The sequence below is a fragment of the Polypterus senegalus genome, chromosome 14, assembly GCF_016835505.1.
Source record: "Polypterus senegalus isolate Bchr_013 chromosome 14, ASM1683550v1, whole genome shotgun sequence".
NCBI lineage: Eukaryota > Metazoa > Chordata > Cladistia > Polypteriformes > Polypteridae > Polypterus > Polypterus senegalus.
This window is the reverse complement of record NC_053167.1, coordinates 96,176,402-96,198,894: the sequence shown is the minus strand read 5'-3', so window position 1 is coordinate 96,198,894 and position 22,493 is coordinate 96,176,402. Positions and strand designations below refer to the sequence as shown.

General features: G+C 36.7%; 2 protein-coding genes across 2 annotated transcripts in view; one reads left to right on the top strand and one right to left on the bottom strand.

Annotated features, from left to right (window-relative positions):
- ak5 (adenylate kinase 5) overlaps nt 1-11,644 on the bottom strand; it is a 517,659-nt gene extending 506,015 nt beyond the window's left edge. Inside the window, exon 1 of the mRNA XM_039734419.1 lies at nt 11,039-11,644. Within this exon, the coding sequence (XP_039590353.1) occupies nt 11,039-11,098 (60 nt within the window). The 5' untranslated portion in view covers nt 11,099-11,644. The remainder of the gene's footprint in view (nt 1-11,038) is intronic.
- A 9,675-nt stretch (nt 11,645-21,319) lies between these two features.
- Nucleotides 21,320-22,493, top strand: part of pigk (phosphatidylinositol glycan anchor biosynthesis, class K) — a 46,822-nt gene continuing 45,648 nt past the window's right edge. Inside the window, exons 1-2 of the mRNA XM_039735438.1 lie at nt 21,320-21,676; nt 22,065-22,118. Of these exons, the coding sequence (XP_039591372.1) occupies nt 21,572-21,676; nt 22,065-22,118 (159 nt within the window). The 5' untranslated portion in view covers nt 21,320-21,571. The remainder of the gene's footprint in view (nt 21,677-22,064; nt 22,119-22,493) is intronic.

Here is a 22,493-nt window from a genome sequence, read left to right as displayed (position 1 = left end):
ACATAATGAAACTACAGATTATTCTCTCTACATATAAACCAAAATCTCTGCAAGTTTGCTCTTTATGCACAGCTTTGTTTTTTCAAAACACAGACATGTTTAAGGACTTCTGGTATTCCTTAAATATGTTGTAGTGAGAAGTCAAGCAAAATGACACCTTTTATTGGCTAACTAAAAAGATTACAGTATACAAGCTTTCAAGGCAACTCAGGCAAGATGTAATCTAACACGGTACAACACCCTAGTACTACTTAAATATGTTGGTTATTTACTTCTATTCACTGATATTTAGTTCCAGATGATTGTTAATCTGTACATTTGCTTCATTTCCATGTATTCGGTGTGCTAAAATCTAACTGCCCTTTTCTCCCTACTCACAAGAAGAAAATATGAATTTAAAGCTATTTTCCCTGGTTTTCTTGTAGCCAAAAAAGTATATTCTGATTGAACTGACAGCATATTATTAGACAATCTACCATGTTCTTGATCAGTTACATAGATTTTCCCTTATAGGTTGTTATTACTTTTAGTTAAAAATAGTACATAATTTGATTCCTTAGATAGGCCTTCAGCATTTCCCAGAGTATTTCTGAAGATATCTCTAAAGATATTGATGTTTAAGAAAATATCAGTGTATGATATGTGACTTGATCTCCATACTATGAAGAGATTTAACACGATAATCTTAACCATGAATTCATTATCATCCATATTTGGTGAATATGCAGTATATACAACTAAGGCAGAATTAAATTAGGTTCATAAAGTTTCCTGCAGTGTCTCCTTGAGGGGCTGATATCTGGAATACTTGGCAAATTAACTTATTCACTCCTCTGGGGCCTCATTTATAAAAATGTGTGTGATTTTGAGCATGAAAATACGTGTACACCAAGAAACAGTAAATGTGAGTTTGTGAACGCGCCTCAAACCCCACCCAGTTCCACCCTGAAACGACCATATATGAACCATGCTAATCAACCTCATAAATATGCATTTACAATGCTGCAGACTGCCATTGGCTGGTGGTGCAGCCACATGACGCATCCGGTAGTGCAAGACAGAAGTTTACATCTCTAAATTAGACACACGCAAAAAACTTTTACTTGGTGGGCTAAGTAACGAGAGCAAATGTGTTGAATGGCAACATGTTAACTGCTGCTTATAAATGCCATGAGCTCCAGCCACACCATGTTTGAAATAGAAATAGGTCCAATCTGTGGCGATGAGGCGAATCACTAATCATCAGCAGAGTGTGCGTGTATTGGGAGGTGGAAAAAAAATAAGGTCTCTGATTTCGCTTTGTGAATGGCATCTGTAATTGGAGATGCCTTTTATGCAGAATTACGCTAGAGCAGTGCTGACGATTGTCAGTCCTCACTTGGCGTCACAGATGACTTGCATGTTAATAGAATGTAACTGCTTACGGTTAACAAAAGCAGCTTCATTCTCGCTAGGTGCCCTCGTTGCAATATGAGTGCATGATGTGCTCCAATTATGTTAGGAAAACAGATACTGCTGCAAATTGTCTTTTAATGTTGGTAACAACATGTTATGTGATATGGATATGCACCCATAACATACAAAATCTGGATGTAGCACTCCCAGCAGAGGAGACATGGCCGAGTAAAGTTTAGCTGGGATATTCCTGACCTTTTAGCCGATTCTCTGAGAAGTGACAATGGGTAGTCTAAACTGACATTATAAAAAATAATTAAAATAAAATAAAAAAAATAAATAAATACGGAGCATTGGTCCTCTTGAAAGGGAACTAAAATACAGTCAGTGTATCATATTCATCACATTAAAGCTTTCATATGTTTATCACGTCAATGTACATTATAATAACTGCTCGGTGATATTGTTCATTTGGTGTGCAAGCTGCCATTTACCTGATTTGGCTACATTTCATTACTTGATCAAGGGTGTCATCATTTCCCAGTTTCTTTGAAATGTTGCAGACACATGGGTCAGAGTTGCCATAAATAGTAAATATACACATGCTACCTGTCAAGATTTCTTTTATAAATACACAATTTTGCATGTGAAATTGCATATGCACATTTCTAGCCTCTTTTTGTGAGTATGCAAGCTTTATAAACAAGGCCCCAGATTTTTTTACCTTAGGAAGACAGGAAAATTTGACCAATTTAAAGTCTTTTCAGTTGACAGTGATTCATATTATTTAAGTGGGCATCTGATAACAATGCTACATTTGCCCACAAAGAATTAAGCCGTGAGAGTATTTTTCCCTCTTATGTTCTTGATTAAGACATTTGTTGTTAAATTAATGATTACTATTTTTTTGTATTTAAGACTTTTTTAAGATAAAAATGGAAAGATTAGATTTTTTTTTACTTTAATCACAAATTACACATTTAGCCACCAATAAAGCAACCAAGAAAAAGTCTTAGAGTAACAAATGGGCTTAAAGTTTAAAAAAAAAAAGAAAATACCTCTTAAAGCACTCTATGAGTAGAAAAATACAGAAAGTGCCCTCTTGCATAATAGTACAAGATATGAATTTACATAAGGCTGACATCTAGTGTCAAACCTTCAATGAGTGCGTTTTGACACACACACAAAACCAGGATAAGGTTAAGGCAGAAACCCGAATTCTTAAAAGCCTCTGTTTACATTCACAAGTTCACTTCTGGAGTTCATCCTTATTAAACTGAGCAAAAAAAAAGTTTAACTTCATCATCAGCTGCCTTGAATCTAAAAACAAGCATGAAGCTCTTGATCATTTTTTGTGTTTAATAATACGTTTAATCCTTCATGTTCTCTAAAGTAAATAACATCCATCCCTTTTATACGTCCTCAACCTGAGTCACCAGTGATTTGTGGGCTGAATACTGGCCACTGCATCACCCGATTACACTGTTTCATCAAACTGTATTTATAGCAAACAGCAGCATTAAAAACTTAACTGGAACTTTATTTATAGGCTTCTGTTACCAAATTACAAAGATAAAGCTATTTTCTGCTTGACTGTACGATTGTTTCCTACAAAGGTGCAGCAAACCAGTATGAGTACTGTACTTCTTGCTTTATACCTAGTGCTGCTGGGATAATGATAACACAGGTATTTTACTTCAATAAAATAAGTAATGCATTAGGTTGCTGGTTATTTTAAAAAGTAAAGCATGTTACTTTTAATGCACTACCATACCAATTTCTCAAATTGTGAAACAGATTGCATCAACTATAGGAAATAATGCAAATTGCCAAAGCATTTGCCTCAGAAAATCTATGCTGTGGATGTTCTACCTGTGACTCCTGAAAACATGTGCTAAGCTAACGTGCTCACAGACATGTGCAGACTAAGACATGCATAACTGTAACCTGGTTCAGAATTTACATGACCAAGAAACCAGGCGATTCGTGGAGGAATCTACATGTGTTAACCCGGCTTCACAGAGACCAATAACTCGGCTCTTCTAATCTGAATAATGCTTTACTTGGCATTTTAGAAACCAGGTTTCTGTGAATAACTGGGTTATTAAAGCGCATATGAATTATGAATGCACTCGATGACAGATTAATGTAAGATCCTTTTTCTACAGTATCCGGCTTTCAAGAAGTTCTGTTATCTTTGGGGTAATTTTTTACTTTATCGCACAACTTTTGGTTTGTTCCCAATATACAGTATGTGTGTGGAGGTCAGGATTTGAATAAAGAACATTAAATCTTACTATGTCACATTAGAATACTATTGGTCTTTGGAAGTGGCCAGGGAAAAAGTTGATCATAAGAGAGCACCCTTTCCAATGTTCCTCTCCTTCCATCAACGTTTGTTCCTGAAGCAATACTGGCTAGTTTTGATGAAAGATACAAGTAATATTTATAGGCTTCATCAACAGATTTCATGTAATTCAACATCTAGATGAATTGAATAATGGCAATTAGAGCTGAAGCACCAAGTACATTTCAGAAAAGAATTTAGCCATGTTTACAAACGGCCACCTTTCCAGGTTATATGTTTCGGGAATGTGTTACACCTAGAGCATTTTTAGTTAAAATATCTGCATATGTCTTAGCCAGTTTTGGATCTGAATTTACTCCCAATCCTTTAACAGCAGTATTCAGACTTACACCTAATATGATAATAACATGCAATGGAAATCTAGAATGATATCCTACAATATTTTTATTTTGTTTAACCAGATGAATCCTAAAGCACCCCCTTATTTCAATGGAAAATCAAAGTTGTATATAATGCAAACCTTGGAAAAACTGTAATTTCTCTACATAGATTCAAGATTTATTTATGTATAGACTTGTGAATGTGATTCTAAATAAAATATGCTAAATGATCTCCACTGACTTAATATACATGAAGAACCACTTCAAATTAGTTTTAGTCAATTTGCTTTCTCATAAAAAAAAAACATTTGATAGAAGATGTCAATCAAAAAAAAATATTCTTAGGGTATGCTGCCTTTGCTAAGCCAATTGTCATTGACTTAATTCAAAATGAGCAGGTTTCAAGGTTGTATAAATATAGATCTGTTTCTAATACAACTGACTTACATTTCTTGGGTGTTGCATTAACAAGCATATTTTAATGTAGAAACGATATGAAAGGATTTAATTGTTGTAAATGCCAGCACCACCTACTAAAATAATTTAGATTACCACTATAAAGTCATCTTACATTGATTTCATTCAAAATGAATATGTTTAATCATTCACACTGGAATGGCAGTATGCAGTAACAAAGTGCGCAAGATCCCCTAAGCCAGGTGATTTTATTTCACATTTTGCATTGGATTAAAAAAAAGGAGCTTTGGCAGAGTGCTAAGTGTTTGGGTATATTCTAGAATGTACAGTTTTCAGTTATTTTTATTAGCAAAAATGCTTCATTAGCATAATTTTAGTTCATTTGCATTAAGGGACCACCTTTTTAATAAACATATGTTAGATCTTTGTCAATCTCCACTCATTTATATAGTACCGTGGAAAGATAAAGACCATACATAACAATATTTCTGAATATTATATTTGATTTCAAAGTCGCTTTTGGAAAGTTTAACTCATATAATTTGGCAAACCTATCGCACACCCAACATTACAAGAGTAGGCTTCTTCTCTCTGTGTGATGATGGAATCATCAGCTGTAAAACCAAATGAGAGATTGTCATCTTTTTGGTTTTTAAATATATTACTATGTATGTAAATAAAGTACTGTATATTTTTCCAAAAAAAAGGGGTACTTGTTAGCCTTACTTTATAATGATTTGATTAGATAGTTGTGAAGTTATCATGTATTGAGACAATATGAAATCAACGCAACTTAATTTTATTCAGTTTACATTCATCTATTGGGTTTAACAGTTATCAATTAAAATAATCCTCCATAACTCAAAAAAGTAATGTTAACCCATTTTATTCCACTGCAGTTACAGTGATTAATTTGACTGCTATTGGATCAAACACAGTTATATCAGTTGCATTACTTGATTCAATTATGTAATAATCTTACATTTGATTGAATTAGACTATTCTAAAGAATAGTTTTTGCATGTACAACTGAGTTCTGTTTACTTTAAAGAACTTGTTATCAGGAGAACTCTTCTTCTTCTTCTTCTTCTTTTGGCTGCTCCTGTTAGGGGTTGACACAGCGGATCATCTTCTTCCATATATTTCTGTCCTCTGCATCTTGTTCTGTTACACTCATCACCTGCATGTCCTCTCTCACCACATCCATAAACCTTCGCTTAGGCCTTCCTCTTTTTCTCTTACCTGGCAGCTCTGTCCTTAGCATCCTTCTCCCAATATACCCAGCATCTCTCCTCTGCACATGTCCAAACCAACACAATCTCGCCTCTCTGACTTTGTCTCTCAACCGTCCAACTTGAGCTGACCCTCTAATGTACTCATTTCTAATCCTGTCCATCCTCATCACACCCAGTGCAAATCTTAAAATCTTTAACTCTGCCACCTCCAGCTCTGTCTCCTGCTTTCTGGTCAGTGCCACCGTCTCCAACCCATATAACATAGCTGGTCTCACTACCGTCCTGTAGACCTTCCCTTTCACACTTGCTGATACCCGTCTGTCACTAATCACTCCTGACTCTCTTCTCCACCGATTCCACCCTGCCTGCACTCGCTTTTTCACCTCTCTTCCACAATCCCCATTACTCTGTACTGTTGATCCCAAGAATTTAAACTCATCCACCTTCGCCAACTCTACTCCCTGCATCCTCACCATTCCACTGACCTCCCTCTCATTTACACACATGTATTCTGTCTTGTTCCTACTGACCTTCATTCCTCTCCTCTCTAGAGCATATCTCCACCTCTCCAGGTTCTCCTCAGCCTGCTCCCTACTATCGCTACAGATCACAATGTCATCAGTAAACATCATAGTCCATGGGGACTCCTGTCTAACCTCGTCTGTCAATCTGTCCATCCCCATTACAAATAAGAAAGGACTCGGAGCCGATCCCTGATGTAATCCTACCTTGAATGCATCCGTCACTCCTACTACAGTTCTCAGCACTGTCACACTTCCCTCGTACATATCCTGTGAAACTCTTACGTACTTCTCTACCACTCCCGACTTCCTCATACAATACTACAGCTCCTCTCGAGGCACCCTGTCATATGGTTTCTCCAGGTCCACAAAGACGCAATGCAACTCCTTGTGGGCTTCTCTATACTTCTCCATCAACATCCTTAGAGTAAACATTGCATCTGTGGTGCTCTTTCTTGGCATGAAACCATACTGCTGCTCACTAATCATCACCTCACTTCTTAACCTAGCTTCCACTATTTTTTCCCATAACTTCATGCTGTGGCTCATCAGTTTTATTCCCCTGTAGCTACTACAGTTCTGACATCCCCCTTATTCTTAAATATCGTCACCAGTACATTTCTTCTCCACTCTACAGGCATCCTCTCACTTTACAAGATTCCCTTAAACAATCTGGTTAAAAACTCCACTGTCATCTCTCCTAAACAACTCCCTGCTTCCACAGGTATGTCATCTGGACCAACGGCTTAAACTGAACATGCATAGGGACTTGTAATCATGCAAAAAAAAAAAAATCAGTAAAAACTGTTCAAACTAGTTGAGCTGATACTGTTCAAAAACCAATTGGTAACTATAACATAATTACATAGAGAGACTACAGGAATACATTTTGTGCAACCACTTACCACAAAAAGTAATTAATTTCAAAAAGCATTTTTTCAGTGTTAAGGCCTTGAAGAATTGAAAAGCTATGTTCTGGGTGGTTTGGCATCCTCCTACTGTACTTAACAAGACATAAGAGTGTTGGCTTGATTTGAATGTCTGAAGTGGCCCAGTGGGAATAAGTATGGGTATATATCCATGCCAGGGAGAGCTAAAAATGGATTCAGAAAATGGTTGGTATAAAGCAATACATCTAAATAAATGATTTTCTTCATTGTTAATCATTAGTATGCACATACAGTATAATGGAGTCAAGTTAGTTATAAAAGAGCATTAAACTGCATTGCAAAATTGTTCAAAAATATTACATCATGAGTTTAGGTACTGACAGTATAACACTTGTCTAGAATATTTGGAAAAAAATAAAGATTGCTAAGTTATCAAAACATCTTTATTAAAGAAATTACAAATGATTTTAAAAAGTTTACTTATATTAAAAAATGTTTAAAAAATAAATTTGAGTAGGTCTCAAAACCTATTATTTCTGCTTTAATACAATATGGTGAGATGTAACCTAGTTTGTAATGTTTAATATTTAAAACTTGACACCTAAATTAACTAGCCCCGTAGGCATTTTGGTCCTGCTATAGAACATTAAATAGACTGAAAGAATATTCAGTCTGATTCTTTTCTGTATCTTTTATAAAAGCACAATAAGTGTTTGGTGTTGTGTAAATATCAAGAGAAAAGTCTTGTTGTATATGACGATTCACGTGCATTTGGTGTATATGATGCACATTTTGGCACAAACAATGGATAAGTACAAATTTTACACAAATCTATAGTTTTTTTGGCATTCTAACAAGAGCAAATGAGTCTGTCTCTGTCAAGATAAAATAGTGGAGTTCAATGACTATTCATGAAATGTGACATTGTTAGATGTTTGCTCCTTCCATTATTTTGTATAGTTTTGGGCACCCTTGGGGACAAGAGACATTATTGTATTGAAGTTATTTTTTTATGTTGGATATTCTTTAGTGTGGCCTGTTATAAAGGGATCTGTGTCAAATCCAATAAACAGAATTAAATTCAAATGGAATTCTTTTTATCTGTATGTGTAACTACCCATTTTACACAAACAAAAAATTAAAGAAAAATCTACCATCTCCCTAATAACTTGTAGCAAGTGTCACATTTAAAGGGTCTGCCAGAAATGAAATGCCATCCTCCTTGGCTCATGTGGCATGTATAATGGTAAACAACAGCCTATCAAGTGCTTTACAAGCATTTTTACACCCGTAAATATGATAATCAAGGTGCTTTAGGCTTTCAGACTCTGAGCTCATGCTTTCCATTTACGTGCCACAGGTACCCAGGAGACATCGTCAAGACATTGGATCTCTCAGCCTGGTTTCAAACTGTTTTAACCAATACTCTGGTTAACATTTTCTAAAAACAAAGGGCCAGAGGTGGACTGCACAATAGCTTTGAGTATGATATATATTTTTATTAAAAATATAATTCTGTGGTCTCATGGATGCATCATTTTGGGCTCAGAGATTCTCACCTAGACATTGTCTTTATGGATTGTTCGCAAGATCCCGGTGTCTGTTAGAGAGTATCTCTGTGGTTTTAATTTCACATACCCAAAAATGAGCAGTTTAGGTTAGCTGGTGATTCCCAGTTGACCTCTATACAAGAATGAGGGTGGATGTGTGTGCAAGTGGGCCCAGTGTCCGGGGGATTTTTTTCTGTCTTGTTCCCAGTGCTGCCTGTGTAAACTTCTGGTTTGGATGCTGAATTGGATTAAATCCAAAAAAAAAGCATGTCAAAATGTGTATTATATTATATTGCATTGAATATCTTTATCTGTCAGAGATACTGATTCATCTCTAATCTTGGATAAAAAAATGTTAGCTTCCTATGAATTTCTTTAAGTCACAAATATTAGCTCTGTTGCTTCAAAACTACTGTAGGCCTGATTCAAACCCAGCTCAGTGGTACCTTAATGGTCTCTCAGTGTCCCCAAAGTCCATACACCAACTGGTATATTAAAGAAATTATTTTGAAAAGTATTGACTGACCAGCACAATAAAATGGCAAAAGTAAAGGTATTGAGACTTATTAAGAACAATCTGGAGGGAAGCATTATTTAATAACTGCAAAGTACAGTAACTCCAGCTTTGTTTTCTGTTTTATAAATGTTCTACAATGGCACTTTACTGGTTTACATGATTCCTCATAGAACTATTTTAACAAAACAACATTTCATTCTGGGAAGGGTTCTTTGCTTATTAAATTAGTTCTGTGGATCATAACATGGACAAAACACATGTACAGCAACAGGCTACTTAAAAGATGAAGAAATCCTGAACTTTGCATGTGTTATTGTGTACAGGAAATCCATCTATCCATCCATCCATTTTCTAACCCGTTGAATCCGAATACAGGGTCACGGGGGTATGCTGGAGCCAATCCCAGCCAACACAGGGCACAAGGCAGGAACCAATCCTGGGCAGGGTACCAACCCACCGCAGGTGTACAGGAAAGTCTTTTGAAAATGCAGATTCGTTGGTTATTTCCCAAACATGTTATCATCTATTTATGGTGATGTAAGGAACCTCAGATCTGAATAAATAAAGGTTGTTTCTTGGCCCTTCACGTCGATGGTTCTTTGGCACCCTTATTTTTAAAGGAGAGTACTGGTGTGTGTCTGAATGCTCTTTGCGATGGGATGGCGCCCGCCGTGTTACATTTAACTTTTGAAATCGGTTACGTCAGTATAAACTGGGGTTCGTGCGACCCCAAAACTGGATTAGCAGTTTACAAAATGGAAGAGTAATGATAGTTCTCAAAATCGTTATCTGGATGGTCTGAAATTATTGAGACAAAGTTATTATTGGTAAATAAATAAACAATCAAACGGCGGGCGTTTTTGTTCAAGTTAGGCTTTGGAGAAGAATATGTTTAGGTTTTCCTAAAAAGTGCAAAGTGTTACCATCACTGTTTCCCCAGTGTCTTATTTGAGCTCCGGAGATGGACTGAAGCGGCCAATGTCAAATGAATGCTGAACGTTAAACTAACTTTACCTCGGTTATTCAAAATGAAACTCGAGGGTGACATATACCAGTGTCTGTACGTTAATCTTCTAAGCAGATAGAGGCCATTATCATTAATTAACTAATTAACATTTTTTTCCTGTGGTATTGTTTTCCAGAACTGAGATTTTAATTAAGATTTATGTTTTAGTTACAGACAGTTAAAAAAAAAGTTTGCTCGTAAAATGAAAGCTACTGATAAACCAGATCTCGGTAAATTGCCCTTTTTCCTCTCGTGGCTAGAAAAAAATATTGCTATTTACTAAGCAGAAAATGAGGGTTGCAAAAAAGTGATGTTAATTGGATTTTAATAGAAGCCGGCTACCTGCCTATCCTACAAATCGACATGTTTCTCAATACTGAATACGCTAAGTACATTGCACCTCTTTGACATTTTTTACTCAAAGAAGTGTTAAAATCCCTCTGTACGTAAACCAGCTGGAATAGTCTCACCTTTATTTGTTTCACATTGGACTTAAATTTGCATTAACTCTCACGCCAGATTAACTGGTTAGGTTGCTTTTTTTAATGATGCATATCGGAGATTTTAAAATTCACATCGATTCAGTTATAACATACTGTGCAGCACATCCGCGTACACTATATGCTCTAATGATATACACATAAATCGGTAATCTTGGCATGTAACTAAAATACATAAAAGATATATAAAAAATCAGTCCAATTTTGGACTGACGACTCCCAAAGTGTGCATCAGCCACAAATCCCTAGTGTGCAAAACTAGCCCATCCGCCCCTCGCCGTCTCGCCAAGCACACGGACAGGTGCGGAACGGTGCTCACCTCAAACAGTTGAGGTATCTCTTTCTTCGCAAGGTACTCCTTTGCATCGCTGGTATTCATTGTTGATAAGCGAGGAGCGCTATCTGGACGCACCTTTCCGATATCCTTTTCTTTTTCTTCTGTACAGAGGGTACTCTCAGACGAGATGTTTAAAAAGAAAGGGGTGCAACTCCATAAGGCAGGCGACCGCCGGAAGAGCAGCCAAAAATCAAGCAGCAATCCCTCGGGCTGCTGCCTCTGTAAAATAAACACCGATCCCTCAAGGAAACTCCGATCCTGTTGAATTGATTTTACGTTGATAGCCACATTTAATCCAGCCCCCTCTTCACATAGTCGTTTACAGTTGATAAAAAGAGCAGTCCGATCACGGCGATTTTACTTTAGCGCCGAACCTTTACCAAAGCTAATCCACGCTCACCACCCAAATCGAGTGACACCTACAAGAAGCGAGGCGTCAGCTGTTATAGCGCGTCTTTCCGATCCCAAGAAAAGCACAAGTGGTTGCATGCAGTCTGCAGTATGCCTCGATTATTCCTATATCAACGCATCATTCACAAGCACACGTCACATGAAATAAAAACACAGTCCATGTCAGATGGTAGAGTTCACATCTGTGTAATGAAAGTAAACGGTGGCGCTTGAAAGGTCATTGAAAGCACCTGCACAACCCCCGCAGTACCGTATTGTGGGAGCTAGAAGCTAAGTTTGCAGGTAGTTCGTCGTTAGACATTTACTGTTTTTATCCAGTCGGTTAAATGTATGACCCCAAAAAAGTTATTGCTGTGATATTTTCACGTGTGGCTATTATACTTTTTCATTGGTGGCTTACTAGTTAGCTTTGCTGCTTGGCCAAACCAAGACACGAGAATGAATCCTGCACTGCTTGTATGGTTTGCAAGTTCTTTCTAAGATGTACATTATACAGTACATGTGTATGTGTGAGTGTATTGGGCTCAGGATACCTTAGTTTTCCTTGTACATGCTAAAGAAGTAGGTGCTGGGCTAATGGACGGTTCTGATTTCTGCCTTGCACCTGATGTTATAAAGATAAGTTCCAGCATTACACAACTCTGAACTGGTTTAATGTTTTTGATAATCTAATGTTATGATTATACCTTTTCCTGTTGACAAATTGTGTGGGATTAGACATATATCTGAATGGTATTATAAAGTGTATTGTTGCTTTCAAATAATATGTATATGTGCTTTGTTAAGTACCTTTTGATGGTGTTTTGTAAAAGAAGCTATTTTAAGGATTGTTTTGCTGAGGATTCTGCCTTCTGATGTTTCTGGAGTAGGCTTTTACTCCCTGTTGCCTTATAATGGAACACATGAGCACAGAAAATGAATAGAGTGGATGGTATTAGTGATCGATTAGTTGGTGGATTAAAAGATTAATGACTGCATTTACTATAAACTACTTTTTATATTTTTATACAAGGTCTTAATGACATGCATCCTAACCTAGTTTTCTTTTTCTTGTCAAATTGATTGATCATCCATCCATTTTCTAAACCTGCTTATCCATGGCATTGTTGCAGGGAAGCTGGAGCCTATTCTGGCAAGCAGTGGGCACAAGACAGGAACAATCCTTGGACAAGGCACCAGCCCGTCACAGGGTATTGATTGATCATGTGTCATTTAGGGATTTCAGAAATGAAAATCGGAAACAATGGCCAAACAATGGCCAACACACACACACACACATATATATATATATATATATATATATATATATATATATATATATATATATATATATAATATATATATAGTGATCTATAGGGTGGTCCAGATCTAATTATGCAATTTTCATTACGCTATAACTTACTAAGTTTATTACAGAAAATCACCCAAAAAACCCCGGACTATCGAGAAGTGTGCAGACTGACGACATGAAGAATTGTCTTCGTGCCAAACAGGAATCGTCCCCGCATAAATGAAAGTAGTCCAGATGATCTGTATCTGCATAATTAGATCTGGACCACCCTGTATAGCTATGATAGTAGTCTATCTGTTTATAGACATTACAGCTGCTTCAGATAGTTGGAGTATAAACAGGTGAAGTCACTTGCTCAGAGTCAAGAGATAATCTCAAGCAGAAAAATAAGTCCATTATTTTACCTTCTTTGCCACATACAAGTTTAGGTTATAGGTTTGCATATGTTTCTGATATTTGGAGGACAAATAAGTTACTTGCTAGGGTCAAGAGGTGGAAACTTAATTCAAAATTTTGTTGTTTAAAGTTTTCCCATGACCATAAATAAGTTGAATGCAAATGTAAATGATTTAGTAATGATATAATGTTACACTCAAGACAAGAAACTAATGTGAGGAAGCAGACTTGAAATTCATAATTGCCAATCACCCCACCAGACTGCTATAAAGATATTGGCGGTCATATCATTAATGCCGGATGTATGAGTACACATTAACCAGGGTTACAACATCTCCATAAATGTTAGATTTACAGTACGGATAAAAAAATCATTCTTCTCTTGTATAGTATGGGTACACCACTGAGTCAATTCTCTGTTTCTTTACTTCTTTTGGCGACTTCTTTCAGCAACTCAGATCTCACGTACTCAGACCCATTTAGTTGGTAGGGATAAAAACATAGGAGACCTCATTCTCTATCCCTTAAGAGATGTTTCCAGCCAGACCATAGCCTAAGAATGCAAACTGTAACTACCATTTTAGATCTTCCTTTGCTGTGTTTTGAATCCAGTTATTTTTTTTCTGGGAAGAAGCAAACACTGCCAATCCTGGGTTGGAATGTTAAACTAAGTCTTTTTAAACTTAAACAACAGGTAACACTTAAGGTGCACAATTTGACCCATGCCATTTATTTATAGTATATGTGCATGTTATAGATATTTGTATTGGCTTTTTATGTCACTGGAGTTTGGACAATTCAGAAAAAAATGTGTGTACTATAGCTATTGCAGGTGTATCTTCGTGTTTAATCTTATTCAGTCAATGGAAATGATTGTTTATTTGTTCATTATTCTGTGTTTCCAGAATGCATCCACATTTCTCTTATAGGAAACAATAAAGAAAATGTTATTTTTAAAATATGTGTTCAGCTCTTGAGGGTTTATTCCATGGGAAACCTTCTTAGGCCTCTTCAATTGAAGCCTAACCTTCACCTTGGACTTATTGTATGTACTGTGCCAAACATTAAAGTAAATTAATTTCAACCAGTCTTTATCATATATAACAGAGTTAGAAAAGGGTTGCCAAAGGAACAGACTAAGATAAAGTTGTTTCCTTTCACCCATCCCTTCATCCTGAAACTGTTGAATTTAACACAGGGCTGTTGGAGCCAGAAGTCCATCCCTGAAGTACAGTAGCAGTGCAAATACCAGCTTTGAACAGGGTGCTGGTTAATCGCTGAACACACTCACTGATACCAACTTACAGTCACCACTCAATATAACAAGCATGTCTTTGGGACAGTTAAGGAACTCGATGACCCCCATAAAGCCCATAGATCATGGAAACTCATTAAAGATTGAGCATGCGTTGATAGGATCCAGGTCCTGTGTCTGGGGGCCATAAGGCATCACATCTTTTAAGTCTGCATTAAGAGTAGCAACTTCCACATATTTTGATTTTCTATTATGTATTTTCTTTACAAGAGCAAATCTTCATAAGGTGCTTTACAAGGTACAAACAATATACAGTAGGTCAAGCAAGCCTGAACAATGTGTAATAAATCTGAATATGTGCTACTAAAACCCTCAAAAATCAATGCTGAACTGCCTTGAAGAAAAATACCCCCAATAAAAACACAGCAATTCAATTACTTCAATTAAGTCATGAAAAACAAATGTATCTTATATGACAACAATTAACTTTGCAACATAAACCATGCAAAACACGGATACATTAATAACATTCTGGAGAAAAATAAGCTTTGAAATAAAGAATATAGTGGATGAGGAAAGTACTGCAAGTTCCATGAAGAAATGTTGGGGCAAAAACTCAGTTGTACCTGTTTTAGTTCTGTCAGCAAAAAGTAATGGAAAAGGAACGCTATGTGCTGCAATACAGGACCTCAAATAATCAAATATGAAAGCCGCCAAGCTAGACAATCATTTAGTTCTAGTCATGGTGAAAGGAGCTCAGTCCCGATAATAATAATGCCTTTTATTTATAAAGTACCCTTCCCTTTATTGCGAGCACCCCATCTTGACCCAGGGTGGTAGTATTCACCTCAGATGAGCCTAGAGAGTGATCCACAGATGTGAATGCATGACAAAATATATATATATATATATATATATATATATATATATATATATATATATATATATATATATATATATATATATATATATATATATATATATATATATATATATATATATATATGGAACTCCACATGACAAAATACATACTGTATATATGGAAATCCACAAAGGAAGAAAATGAATCACGTAAATTAAAATAGTTTTTTATTCCTAATCTTGCAACTCCTACCAGGAATCATCATCAGAGAAACATGATCAGAGGAATCCAAGGCAGTATATAGCAAATAAGGAAGGGGGTAAGTGGAACCAATTGATGAGGTGGGGTTCGGAGGTTGTTGGTTATAAAATCTTATTTATATGTTCATCTTTTCAAACCTACATATGCTACATGTCCAAATGTCTGTTAATGGCATTTTCATTGGATAGCCACTAACAGACATTTGGACATGAACTCAGCATATGCAGGCTAGAACAGAAAAACATTTAAAATAATTAATGAGACTTTATGACCAACACCTTCTTAATCCCATCTCATGAATCAGTGCCCTTCCCCAACATTAACCCCCCCACCATTTGCTATGTATTGCCTTGGATTCCTGTAAGTCTAATCATGTTCCTCTGATGATGATTCCTAGTAGAAGTTGAAAGCTTAGGATTGAAAAACTATTTTATGATATGTGATTCATTTTCTCCCTTTGTGGATTTACAGCTTCAAATAAGCAAACTGTATCACAGACCTTCACTTCCATATATATATATATATATATATAGTAATAAAGAGAGACAAAAACAGAGAAGTTTTGGGGTTCTATCCCGTATGTGAGACTGACTAGAAAAGACAAGTGGCTGGTTTTTATAGGCAGTGGGGAGGAAGAGGAGGGTCCAACAGGGAACCAGTGGAAGTGAGGTCAGCAGGAGGGCAGGGTCTCGAAAGGGACATGGAACCTGGTTGGGGTTTAGTTGGTCTTCCCTTCTCATATGGGCAGCACGGTGGCACAGTGGTAGCGCTGCTGCCTCGCAGTTAGGAGACCCGCGTTCGCTTCCCAGGTCCTCCCTGCATGGAGTTTGCATGTTCTTCCCGTGTCTGCGTGGGTTTCCTCCCACAATCCAAAAACATGCAGGTTAGGTGGGTTGGTGATCCTAAATTGTCCCTAGTGGGTGTGTGCCCTGCGGTGGGCTGGCGCCCTGCTCGGGGTTTGTTTCCTGCCTTGTGCCCTGTGTTGGCTGGGATTGGCTCCCCCATGACCCTGTAGTTAGGATATAGTGGGTTGGATAATGAATGGATGAATATATATAGTATAGTAAGAGTCTATCCAGTTGCTGTGTCTCTGTCATTCCAAAAGATGCAGCATCACAAGCATTTTCTGTAATAAAATTCATTGCATTTATCATTTTAATAAAAGACCCATCCACATGAACATTCCAGAAAGACCCTTCATGTATTTAGATCTGTAACCTGCTCCATATAGTAAATAGCCATGAACAGATGGTCACAGATTTGTGAAATAGCAGTGGCTCATGGTTTTAAAAGGACTCAACAATAACACAGACTAAGTCCAGATTTTCTAAATCTGTCCTCCTAGGTAGCCTAACCACACATTAAAGATTTCATTTTTATTTTTTTTCCTACATATTAGGACGTTTTTCAAAGCACAAAGAACTAACTTCAAATGCAAACCACTTTCCCCAAAATTATTAGGTGCTTTGTCAAAAATGGTGCTATGAAGAACTGCACATCCCCTTAAAGAACCACTGTTTTTAACAGTGTAGCATATAATGTACACTGTATGGTGTGGACATTATTTAGGAATATGTTGTTGAGTTATAAATTATTAATTAGCTACACATTTTTAGACAATGTTCAAAGTATTTATTTACTTACTATAAAAGCACATAAGGCAGGTATTTACAAAATATACATATACAATATACATGCACTGAAATTCAGCAAAACATCCATCCATCCATTTTCTAACCCGCTGAATCCGAATACAGGGTCACGGGGGTCTGCTGGAGCCAATCCCAGCCAACACAGGGCACAAGGCAGGAACCAATCCTGGGCAGGGTGCCAACCCACCGCAGGACACACACAAACACACCCACTAGGGCCAATTTAGAATCGCCAATCCACCTAACCTGCATGTCTGTGGATTGTGGGAGGAAACCGGAGTGCCCGGAACACGGGGAGAACATGCAAACTCCACGCAGGGAGGACCCGGGAAGCGAACCCGGGTCTCCTAACTGCGAGGTAGCAGCGCTACCACTGCGCCGCCTTCAGCAAAACAGTATAATCAAAAAGAGATTGGGGAACCCCACGATGCAATATAAATAAAATAATAAATGAAAACCAGAAATAAGGAAGTCTATAAAATTCTCAGTATTAACACTTACACTGTTAAAGTATACTGTATGTGGAAATAGTGTTCCCATAGTTTTTTAGTGTTCATTTCATTCTGGTAATGTGTTGTAGATACTAAAACAATAATCAGGTATTATCAACAAATGAAACAGAAGACTTCACTCCTCTTGGATGTGGAGCAACATCAAAGCAGTGTTCAATTAAAAACAAGCACAAACATTAAATGTATTGATAATTCTGTATATCTTGCCACTGCAGGATCCTTAATAATTGCAAAGCAAACATTAAGCAACATACATACAATAAATTATACACATAGAAATTAAATATTAATGTAACTGTTCAGGGAGCTTCTTTGTCAATATTTGAATGTTATGTACAAATGCAGTAGTTTAATAATGATTAAAAACACGTCAATCTTTAATACATACACAGCCTGTGCTTGCATGGAACAAGACTGTTATAAGTACAATTTGTAAAAACAAATTTACTTCCTGTGATTTTAACTTCATTTAAGCAATTGTTGGAGGTGTAACATCATCGACACTGGTTTCACTGGGGTGACATGATCGGTATTGGTTTCACTGGGGCTCAGAAGCGTTCCAGACTTGCAGTTGCATAATATACCATTTATATAAAACGTTAGGTTTCACGCAGGCACCTATCCGCTGCTCTAGCAAATGTGATACACTACGCAAGCGTTCTTTCATACTAAAAAGTACAACAGTTTTAAAACATGATTTCGTTTTAATAAAAAATAACGGTCCGTTTAGTTATGTGTAGCTGCGAGGCTCTGAACTGTAGACGTCAACAGAAGCCTGCGGAGGCAGACAACGAACAGCAGTGAAGCAGTAGCGCCCACTACTGGTCATCGTCCCACAGTGGACCTTGACGGCTGTACAGAAAAAAGTGAAAGAAAAAATGTCCTGTAAAGTTAAGATACATCCTGACAAGAATAGTAAAGCCGAGTTAAAGTGTATAATGAAAAAAATATCCGTACTGTTATATTTGAATTTTAGAAACAGGACGTGGAAAAAGGGATGCCCAGTTACGCAAAAACACGTGAATTGAATACACCTTCAGCCAAAGAGACAGATGCCTGATATCACTTAAAATTAAAGTCTTGAGCCGACTACATCTTATCTATTTTGATTCGACAAAAATAGGGATGTATATTTTCGAGTTGAATTAGAAACTGTTTCACGCAGATTGATGAAGAGTGAATCTTCTCTAGAGCTGACTTCCATTTATTTCATGAAAATCTAAGTGAAATGTCCCGTTCCCAAGAATATTTTAGCTCCATCTCAGATTATATAGTTGAACCATTTCTAAAACATTGTTTACAGTTTGCAAATAGTATATATTTACCACAGCTAGAAAGCAAAATGTATACGATTGATATTGTAATTAGTATTCCAGCAACATCAAAAGTCAAAACTTTCAGAATACTAAGAATAGAGCAGGACTAAAAATAAAGTACATGAAGCCATAGGTGAAAATACCCATACTTAAAACAACAGATGTCTCTAAACTGCAGAGATTAGACAGATATGCTGCTATTTAATTGATGAACAGATAACCAGAGGCACAATACCTGTATTCTCATAGGCGGAGTTTAAGGGGATTCTGAACCTCCTAGCGGATCCACATGCTACTTGAATAATTTTTTTTTTCTTTTTTAGCCAAGGCTTGTGCAAAAATGTTTATAGTCAACAAATACGGTAATTGGATTTATCCTATAAACTTTCATTTATGTCACATACTCTTGAAATTGAGGGATTATTTTACTGTTTTAAATTTAGCTTGAGGGAAATCACTTCAATATTTTGTACACAGTATTTTCCTATTTTACATGTCATATAGCTGCTGCTCCATCTACCAAAACCGATCCTCAAGCAGCTATTTGAATAACTGCAGTGTCACGAGCGGATGTCTGTGTACCCGCGCCTTATCCTTGAATGTGTCGTCCGTACAAACAGCGGTGGAGCGATCGGAGGAGACCTTAGTCACGAGTCACACACACCACCGTGACAAAAAAAATCATAAACATAAAATTCTCTTTGATAAAGTAAATGCAAAATTAAGAATACTCTAACTTTCCATCATTCCACCCATTTTCTAATCCATTTATCCAGAGTAAGAACGCATAGAAGCTGGCGCTTAAACCCAGCAAGCATCGGAGACAAAAGCCAGGAACAATTCCTGGACAGGACGCCAGGCCATCGTAGGATAAACACACTCACATACACAGACACGCAACACACATATGGGACCAATTTAGCATCCCTAACCTAACGGGACAGTATGTCTTTCAAAACAGTTTACTCAGGCCTATAGAACATTAATATCACTCCATGCAAATTGTTTAAAAATAAGTGTTTATTTTGCAATAAGTTTAACAAGCAGACACGAAAAGAAAAAAAAAAACTTTAATGGAATATGTGTACTTTTTCATAATTTCAACTCTCGACGCAAGATTTTTTAATATAAAAGAGTGATGTTTTAAACGTGTTATTGTTTATAAATATATATTACGAACAATTTATGATTTTAGACTGGGAATATCATGTAAATATCTAGCAGTATACTTGTGACTTACAAAAAGCCGATTATGTTTTATTGTTCGTCTGCCAACCCAACTTAAATGTCAAACTCCGTCCATGTACAGCGTATCTGTAACAGATTTCCTTAAATGCGACAGCGTATCAGACTAAGCAGGCATTGATACTTACAGATCAGCACACTAATTTTGAATTAGTACGCATAAGTGCAAACACATTTTCAGTTCTAATTTTATTTACTTATTCTGTTAAATACGCGAATGCTCCACTGAAACAGCCAGAAGCAGCCCGAGCCGCGAACTGGATCGAGCTAACGGACTTTGACAATCGTATCTTTACTTCTCCCGCAGTGACCAACAGCTTATTGTTTTACAATATTTTCCTCACAAGAGTGTCACAAATAAGAATAGTTTTATTTTTGCGATGCTCCAGGGCATATATCAGTTATCGTTTATCTGTATTTTGCAGATAGTCGCATTAATGAAATAAAGACCACCATTCACTAAACACGTGTATAATAATATCTTCCAGGTATTCTGTTTATTACAGTGGATAATTATAAAATACAACTGATTACTAAAGTGAGGACTATTCAACTGGTCAATAAACCCACATTGTGTATTTCTACTTAATTAATGTTGGACAACACAAAGCATATTAAAGGAGCCCATCCTAATTAAATCTATCCATCTTGTACACCGACCTCTGCCCCACCCGAGGTCACTGCAGTGCCAGGGCAGTAACTCATTTTAACTTGATCAATAACAGCAGGAGCGGAGTTTTTTTTACGTATTTCTAATATACGGTGAATACAGATTTACAGTGTTTGAGTATAAAACACCAGGGTTTAAAAGTTATGTAAAATAAAATATGATTGCATGTAGTAAAGCGAATTAAATAAGCAATTTTGACGGTACGGATTAATAAAAGCATTTGCAGCAGTATTAGACAACAATTGAAATTAATGGCATACGTGCTAATGTTTTTTTCTTCGTATACTTATGAAAATGCATATTTTATCACAACCTAAAACCCTTCTGTCATTTTGAGTTCGGGGACGGTCAAAATATAGTGAAGGAACCAATTGGCACGGGGCACGATAAGTGGCCGGAATGTATTTTATGTGCACACAAGCTCCAGAGACGCCTGTGTGAATGAAGCTTAAGCTTTCGCAAATGTTTTATTTTGGTTCTCCAGAGATAAAGTATTTTATGTATTATTACATGTCGTAGATTTTTAAAATTAAACCACAGTATTTTATTCATCAGCGCCGGTGCCTTAATTTGGTACACGTACGTGATTAATTACTCAGGAAGCACTTTCTTAAGGTTGTATATTGTGACAGTTTTAATTTATTATGGCTTCATTCGTCGGAGTTCAATTTACATTCTGTTTTCGGATAATTGTCATATTATTTTTCTTACATTTTTATCGGACGTCTTTGTCGGCTCACGAAATTGAGGTAAATGTACAGCAATGCAATTGTACTGTTTGTATTTGTTACACTGGATAAGGTTATCTTGTCTGTCATTATTTGGCATTACATTATTTGCTTCACCGCTTAAGTGAACACAATAACTTGTTTGTTTCAAGCTAGAACAACGCATCGTAGATATGAAACTGAAAAGTACATTAAACTAACCGAGGGAAAAATCAATTAGACATCTGTCCTACAAAATCATAGACAGATTTTTTTTTTATGTGAGCATATGAATAATTATAGATACGATTGTGTAATCAGGAAATGTTTGGACGATTCTATTTTTTTCATTATAGATCAAATGGTTAATGTTGAGTTTCATAACATTTCATGTACTGTATGTAATATTTTTTGTTTTCCCCTAATTAAGACCCAAGCAAGTCATTTTTTTAGAAGTGGACATACAAACAACTGGGCAGTACTGGTGAGTAATTTACTTGTCTCTTCATTGTCTTTAGTACTGCATGTTTCGGATTGGCTGCTGTAAATGATAGCACAGCATGTTTCATTTAAAGGACACCATTATGAACTATGGAAGAAGACCTGCATGTAAATTGTCAAACTAGGATAAAGAATTGAATTTGACTACACATACATGAGTGGAACAAACTAATTTATGTAACCAAGATTTTAAAGGAATTGTTGAGGCCCAGAATGATTTGAAATAACATCATTACCAGCAGAGAGGGAGGTTAGGAGCATGCACTGATCAGTGTGTTGCTGCACCCACCACATGACAAACCGCATTAAGTTCCCTATTAGGCCTGAGTGCAACCATACGATGGGTGACCCCTCTGCA